This window comes from Vigna angularis, chromosome 7, assembly GCF_016808095.1.
Source record: "Vigna angularis cultivar LongXiaoDou No.4 chromosome 7, ASM1680809v1, whole genome shotgun sequence".
Taxonomy (NCBI): Eukaryota; Viridiplantae; Streptophyta; class Magnoliopsida; order Fabales; family Fabaceae; genus Vigna; species Vigna angularis.
Genome location: NC_068976.1, coordinates 1,738,369 through 1,746,930, shown reverse-complemented (window position 1 = coordinate 1,746,930; position 8,562 = coordinate 1,738,369). Strand labels below are relative to the sequence as shown.

At 34.3% G+C, this 8,562-nt stretch overlaps 1 protein-coding gene across 1 annotated transcript; it reads left to right on the top strand.

Moving 5' to 3' along the window:
- Positions 1 to 443: 443 nt before the first annotated feature.
- On the top strand, positions 444 to 1,843 carry LOC128197715 (uncharacterized). Its single transcript, XM_052880103.1, has 5 exons — positions 444 to 701; positions 780 to 983; positions 1,047 to 1,283; positions 1,394 to 1,555; positions 1,790 to 1,843. The coding sequence occupies exons 1-5, from the start codon at positions 444 to 446 to the stop codon at positions 1,841 to 1,843; spliced, it is 915 nt and encodes a 304-aa protein (XP_052736063.1).
- Positions 1,844 to 8,562: the final 6,719 nt, after the last annotated feature.

Below are 8,562 nucleotides of genomic sequence, written 5' to 3'. Positions count from 1 at the left end.
GATTGTCACTTTTAGAGTTCCAGTTTTCAAGTGTAAATGGGTTGACAGTAATTCTGGTGTGGTGAAAGAAGACCTCGGATTCACTTTGGTGGATCTTAACAAAATGAGTTACACGGATGAACCATTTATTATGGCTAGTCAAGCAAGACAAATATTATATGTCACTGACCCAGTGAATCATAAATGGTCAGTGGTATTGGAAGGCAGAGCCATGCACATAACTGATGATGAAGACTCTCTAGATATACTTGAGACAAGCTTCTTCTCATCAAGAACCATTGAAAATAAGGTCGATGATGTACCCGATGTAATACATGCAACTCGATGTGATCACAACGAAGGCATATGGGATAAATAGGTGTCTTAGCATTATTTTAATTACTTGTTCAATTTATTTATTTTGTCTGTTCTAAATATAATCTACTAACACTTTGTAAACAGGTATGACGAGCTCTAGATCAGGTCCGACGGGAGGAGGGGGTAGATCTGTGACTCGGATGCCTGATGTCACATCTCGTCGGGTTAATGAGAAACCAATGACGGTGGAGTTTGATCCCCGAACATTTGTGCCTATTGGGGCACATGCAGCATCGTTCAAAAGTTACTTGGGCGTGATGGCAAAAGCACATGTCCCTATTGTCGCTACCTGTTGGGATGATGTCCCACAGGTTGACAAAAATCTACTATGGCAGCATATTTTGGTATGTTTAAGATGTTTTACTTCCATCATTGACTTATTTTTGTTGATCATGCTTTAACATTAATTTTGTTTTTAACAGGAAAATTGGAATATCCCTAATGATGAGAGGATAAGGAAGAAGATTTTATCCCACATTGCAGTCCGGTGGAGGGACTTCAAGACGAGAATGACACATCAATACGTCTTTGGCTCTAAACAGAATAACACTCCTTATAAAAAATATAAAATAACTGAGGAGGAGTGGGTGCAGTTTAAAGAATCTAGACTTACTCCTGAGTGGCAGGTATGTTTTTTAATATTTTTCTCTAGTCACACAAGATGCTTAATGATTTTAATTTTTTCATAGGTGAAAAGGATAGCCGCCCAGCAGAGGCAGAAGCTTAATGATACATCACACGTACTGTCACGTGGTGGTTATGGGTTATTAGAGAAAAAGATGAGAAAACGTCGCGCTGAGGAGTTAGGTCTTGAGTCACCTGATCTAGCACCTCCACCAGCCAGACATGAATTATGGAAGGCTGCACGGACAAAGTCCAATGGCCAGTTTACATCCCAGTCTGCTCAGGAGATATCCCAGAGAATTGTAAGTGGAAACTTTTAACTGATTACCATAGTTCATAAAAAATTATGTAACAAACTTTTTAATGTGTCTAGCTTCATTATGATATGTGGGATGACTTGGTTGACCAATAGAGTCAAGGCACATTTGTGGCACAAGGTAGGGAGGACCTCCTAGTAACAGCCATAGGTCGGCTAGACCGTCCAGGTCGTGTGCGTGGTGTTGGAGGAGCTGTTGGATTGAGGGACTACTTTGGCCCTAAACCAAGAAGCACAGAAGTCGTGACTCGGGAAATGGTTAGTAGCATCAAGCAACAGGTGCAAGTCGAATTAGAGGAAAGCATGGGTGAACGCTTCAGAATGCTCGAAGAAAAACTTGCGATGATCACCCAACAACAACAACAACAACAACAACAAGAGCAACAACAACAGTCACAACAAGAGGACGCCCCTAGAGATGATCCTACTACACCTCGTTTGAGCACCAAAGGCTCATGCTCTACTGCAGATCGTATTGATTACAATATTCAGTATCAGTTTTTGGTTGATGAGGATCATCCGCGCGTAGTGGCCATGGGACGATAGATTGCAGAAGGCCAGACCATTCATGGTGCTCCTTTATAGCCCACTCATGCACGGGTAATGATTGATGATCCAAGAGACCCCCAGGCTCGAGTGCCATTGCCTACATCTGAAATCCAATTCGTGGGGGAGGCCTTAGGCACATTCATAGCTTGGCCTAAGGCTATGATCATGCCATATTTTGGCCCACCAGCGGTATTATATTCTTCTTTTTATTATCTTAAATCTTCAAGTTATAATTAAATGATTCCTAACTTTTGTAAATGTGAGTTGCAAGTTTACCGTCCTGAGAAACAACCAATTGCTCAACTTGTGAACGAGGCTCGTGAGGAAGCAGAAGACCATGATGCTATATCCATATTGACCTCCAGATTAAATAAGTTGAGGAAAGGATCGGTAGAGATGCTATGGGAGTTAAGAACATTTGGCCTCGAGTGCCATGTTCCATTGTATATTAATTTCGATGATGCTTATGAGATCATAGGTGGAGAAAAAATTCTTAACATTTCATGCATACAACTATGGTGCATGTAAGTTTTTTATTTGTTATTTTCCAATTTGTATATTAGTATTATTACTTTTTAATAAATATACTTAACTTTATTCTTACAGGTACATGGACACCATCGTAGTTGAATCAGGTCGGGCGTCAGTTTATGGCTTTCTTGAACCTCAGACCATTCAACCATCTGGAAACACATTAGATTCCAGAAAATCATATATTGAAACATGGATGACTGAGTCTAACAGAGAGAGATATATCGCGCCATACATTGATGCGTATGTCTTTCCCAATATTGTCAACTTTTATCAAACTTTAATCAATAAACTAACTCACTAGTTGTTGGTACATGACAGGGGCCATTGGCAACTCATGGTGATCATTCCAAAAAAAGAACAAGTTGTATGGTTTTGCTCTCTTCACAAGAAGATTAAAGCGGAGTTGAAGTCCTTGATACAAACGTAAGTATTACATTTATTCTTATCAATTCATTATGATATTAATATATTAACTTATGTTTCTAATGTTTCAAATGTTTTAAATTTGTTTAGAGTTGTGACTACGACCAAAGGACAACAACTTGAAATTATATATCCTAAGATTGGAATTTGTTTATCTTTAACCTTTAATTTTTGTAGTCAAATTTAAACCATTACATTTGACTAAGTTCTTTCACATGTTTAGTGTAATAAGCTTAATGATTCCTGGGCATGTAGCTACTACATCATGTCATGGATGAAGGCAATCATCCGAGCAGAAATTAGAGGGGAATGGACTAAGGTAAAAATTTACATTTGAAAATCTTACAAATATCAATAAACTTTTGACATTAAAATGAATATAATAGTAAAGTTTTCTTGATTATGCAGCGGCTCAACACTACCTCTCCATTGTCCACTTTAGTAATAACGACGATAAGATAGGAATGGGCAAGATATTTGAATAAACATTTTAAATAGCTATAGCTTTAAGTTTTTCCTTTCATGATAGTAGCATTTACTTACTTGTGCAGCTTTTAAACTGCTAATAGATTATTGTGAATAGATGAATAGAGTGAATAGATGAATGGAAAACTGGGTTCTTTAAAGTTTTGATGATAGCATTAGCGTCTTTTAGTTTTACTATTTAATTGGAATTGATGAATTGATGATAGCATGGTTTAAATTAAATAATTTTGTGAATATATATGAATTGGAAAACAAGTTTCTGTATTTCAGGTTTGGTTGAATGAGCTAAACCGAATCAAATCGAAAAAAAAAACACTGAAGGTAACGTCGAAGTACACACCATTTGACGTTCAAACATCAACAGTAACATCCCATATAGACAATTTCGACGTTAACCTTACGTCATTACCTTATACTTGACGTCAAATATTTCTTTAAATATAAATATTTATTCAAATATTACTCAAAAATTGACGTCAACTTTGAACTTCGACGTGAACATTACGTCCCTTATCCTCCACATCGACGTTAAGTTTACGTCCCTTCCCCCGTACATAAGACGACAAATTTTACTATAAATATAAATATTAATTCAAATATTGAACGTCAATCTCTTTACTAACTGACGTAACATCACGTCGTTGCACAATGTCGATGTTAGGTTTACGTCAGATATAGATACAACCAACGTGAAATTATACTATTAACGTCACCTCGTGATATCCGACGTAAAAGTTACGTCACCCGCTATGACGTCAGTCTCTAATTCGTCATTAAAAGCCAAAAATAAACGACGTAATATGTTGTTTTTGCACTAGTGTATCATATAAAACTTATAAGAATTTAAACTAGTTTCAAACTTGAACCAAGTTCTAACTCAACTAAGTTATAAGGACTTCATCTCTCACATGATACTGTATTTACTCATAAAAAAAATCAAATCAATGATCAAAACATATTTTAACAATTCTAGACAAACATAAATTCATCTTGAATCCTTTTGAGTCACATGCTTGAAAAACTTTTAAAACCGAGGAATAAAGATAAACTTGATCAAAAAATTATGATCGGCTAAGACTATTCTTTCTAGATTAGGATCCATATGATGATACCTTATCTTTAAAGTGATAAATAAGGTGATTAGAATTTTTAAATGTCAAAAAAGAAAAAAGAAAATATTTTTATGAAGAGAAAAAATGATGGTATTTATAAAATAAAACTCTACTAATTAATTAATTAATTTATAAAATATTTTGTATTTTAATCATAAAATTTGTAAATTCTATTTATAAATCGTCATTTATACTCTTAATTATAAATGTAATTAAGGTTAGTTATGCATATATTTACTTTCGTATATGTAAAAGTTAATTAAAATATTATAAATAAATTGAGATTTAACAGGATGTATGATTCATTAGTATATATTTATTGTACAAATTGAATTTTAGTATTGAAATATTCTTATATACATATACACACGTCACACGAAAAGGGAAAAGAGAGTAGCATTACGAATAACGAAGAAAGAGCTTGCAACAACATGATATATATTATTGTAAAATCTTTGTAACTATAGAGTCAAGTTGAATTTTTCCATACTATATGATATTAACAACTACAATGTGAGAGAATCATTCAAAGAAAACATTATTAGTGAGATTCAAGATAGAGTTCGCTAATATAAAATATATTATTTATTTTTACTTTTTATATATTTTTTAGTGTGAATTTTGTATGGTAACTTGAAAATATTATTACAAATAAAATATGAAAGCAATTGTTATACGCTAAATCTTTTTATTATATATGGTTGAAGATAAGATGTGTACTTACATAGTGAAAACTTTAAACTAATACTCTTTTGTTTACATTGAAAGAATCAAAGTAAACAAGCCCGTTGGACAGAAAAATCAAATAGAAGTTCTAATAGTTTATCACTTTAAATAATAAAGTTTACCTTTATTTAAAGGGTTAAATATGTTTTTAGTTCCTAAATTATCAAGCGATTTTGGGTTTCGTCCCTCTTCCAGAAGTTTGTTCATTTTAGTCCTCTTAGTTTTGAAACTCTTATGTTTAGTCCTTAAAATTGAATGGCATTAAGTTTTTCTATGAGGTGGCTAACGGTGAGCCAGTTGTATGCCACGTTTTTTCTTTTTTTCTAAAATATTTGCTACGTTTTTCCCAAACCCTTCCTTCTTCTCCCCCGATCACTCAAAACATCTCTTTATCTCTTTCACACCCACCACTGTTCCTCTCCTTCCATCAAAACAACTTCCCCACAGTGAAGCCACCTTCACTGCAAACCACCATGGAATTTGCGAAGCAGAAACCCAAGTCTGAGAATTGTAAAATCTGCAAACTACAAGGAAACCTACCACTGTGCCTAATGAACCAGCAAAACAAAAAACCACATCGCAAGACCTCCATGAATCCAAATCGCGATCACTATCTTCCTTCGTCCTAATCAGAAACCTAGAAATCCCAATCACCTTCATCACGAATCTGAAAGAAACGCAAAAAAAAAACCCCAATCATGATTCTCATCCTTTACCACGAGACCAATTTGCAAACATTAACTCGTGCTGCCATGGTCATCCCTAAACCAGAACTAGTTCGAAACCCTTCACGACTTTCTCCTCCATCAACCCTCACGCCTAACAACCACCACCATCCACTGCATTCATCTGCGTCACCAACATGCGCAAAAACCAAAAATCAAAAACAATCACAAACTCCCAGGGCCTCTACCAACCAGAAATCGCGAGTGTGAGATCGTCATTATTCTCGTGCACCTCAGTTTCGCAATGCCGTTGTGAAAGGCCACTTGTAAATTAAAACCAGGAAATCCAACTAAAATATAATCAATTGATAATGCAAAAAATGTCAACATGTATTAAAACTAGTAGAAGATCTATATCTCAGTAACAATGGTGGGTGTGAAAGAGATAAGCGGATGTTTTGAGTGATTTGGGAGAGAAGAAGGAAGGGTTTGGAAAAAACGTGACAAATATTTTAGAAAAAAAGAAAAAACGTGGCACACACCTGGCTCACCGTTAGCCACCTCATACAAAAACTTAACGCTGTTCAATTTTAAGGACTAATAAGAGTTTCAAAACTAAGAGAACTAAAATGAACAAACCTTTCGAAGAGGAACAAAACCCAAAATCGTTTGATAGTTTATGAAATGAAAACATATTTAACTTAAAGATGATGAACAAATTATCAATAGAAGAAAATTACTCGAAGAATATATTTAGGAAAATTACTCTACTTATACTTTCTTACTTTTATATATATATATATATATATATATATATATATATATATATATATATATATATATATATATATATGTGTGTGTGTGTGTGTTTAAATAATGTAAATATGCGTATGTGTGTGTTTTTAATCCCTATAAAAAATTCTAATTTTAATTCACATCATTTTCTAACCATCGCTATTTATCCTTACCTTTAATTGTAGTTAATTTGTACTAAAACTGAAAAATATTGATTAACGTTACTAGCAATAAAGAATATTTTAAATTAAAAATAATTATACTTTTTTAAGCATGTAAAAATGGTTTAGTAATATATTTATTATTTAATTGAAATATGTCAGAACCATTAAAACGCACCCAAAAACCACTCTGAACGAACGCCAGGTGTCAAGCTGAAGGGAGTCAGAAATCAGATAGTGGAGGGCAGGTGTCAGCAGAGGAGCGGACGTTCATTTTAAGTAAAACTGAGTTTTTAGAAAATCATGTCTCACTCTCTGCATGCACCTTCTTCTCCAAAACTCTGATCTTTCATTTCTCCTCCTTCTCTCTACCGAAACTCACCATTTCTCTACTCCAATCTCCGTTCAAGCACCGTAGAAGCACTTCCGGCGTCCCAAGCTTCAGTTTGAACCGATCAGTTTTGAGTTCTGAACGGGTAAGTTCTTCTTGTCCTTAGCCGTTCGTTCTCGGACACATGCAAACCAAGTTCTGGTTGCATGAATTCATAGCCTCATTCTGAACCATTTTGGTCTGTTGTTTGATTCTGGTTTGAAGAGTCGTTGAGCGTTGAGGGTAGAAGGAATTGTAGTCGGACGACCCAAACTCTGTCTTTAAGACGTTTGTTCACGCTCAGAGGTAAGGGAAGCTTATTTAATTTAATTAGTATGTTGTTGTAATGTATGAACGTTCGTTAGTTGACTGAATGAATTGGATGCATGATGATTGATATGATTGTAGTACGTGAACGTTCATTTATTTAATGAATGGAAATGGAATATGATTAAGCTATGTTATGATGTATGAAATATATGAAATCTCTATGTTTGGATAGTATGAAATATGAAAGTGATTATGATATGAATGTATAAAGTTGTGAAACTATATGTTAATAAATGAGTTGGAAATTAAAATGATCCGGATATGAATTCCCTTAAGAAAGTGTACGTTCGTTACTGAACGGTCTTTGACCGTTCGGTTTTCTAGTGAATTTGGTTAGAGGTGGATTCTTTCATTTGGGAAGAATCCTATTTGATGACGAGCGTAGTCATTTCGAAATGCCATGCTTGAGCGTTCGACCAAGCATAGTTCTGTCTTGATATCCTGTTATAAACTTAAGTATGTATATATATATATATATATATATATATATATATATATATATATATATATATATATATATATATATATATATATATATATATATGTAATTGTATATTTTAGTTATTCTTAAATACTACTTCAATAGTATCTCAATATATTTATCAAACCTCTTTTCTATAAGTTAAGTAACACCTGGTCTTATACCAAGTGTTCGTCCTAATTAAGTGTTTGGTCTTATACCAGGTACTCGTTCTATCTCCTTAAGCTAAATTTCCTAATACGAGCGTTCGTTCAAGCCCTCTAGGGTTCGCTCACTATAGTGTTCAGTCTTTAACTGGCATTCGTATTTCTTGATATTAAGACTAAATATTCTAAGTGTTCATAAGTGTTCGTTTTCTTCATGGAAATTTCTCTACGTATTATTCTTTGAATATCTTGAAGAGTCGGCATCCATTGGTTATGGTCTAGAGCCTTAGTGCCGAGCATGGTTATCTAGATGTTCGATTGAAGCTCTTAAGAGTCAGTTCATCTAATTGGCTCATTTTGTAAGTTGCGTTCGTTCTACTCGTTTCTGGCAATATATGATTGTACTCGGTTCCTTTCTAAAACCGATAGTAAACTTCTTGGTATAAATCCTTTCTAGAACTGGAGACCTCTCGGTCTCGTTCCAATT

Bases quoted from the DNA above. Each gene is read 5' to 3' on its own strand.
- LOC128197715 (XM_052880103.1), top strand. From the start codon at position 444: ATGACGAGCTCTAGATCAGGTCCGACGGGAGGAGGGGGTAGATCTGTG. The intron at 984-1,046 runs GTATGTTTTTTA...ATTTTTTCATAG, and splicing joins GACTTACTCCTGAGTGGCAG to GTGAAAAGGATAGCCGCCCA. The intron at 1,556-1,789 runs GTTAGTAGCATC...TACAATATTCAG, and splicing joins AAGTCGTGACTCGGGAAATG to TATCAGTTTTTGGTTGATGA.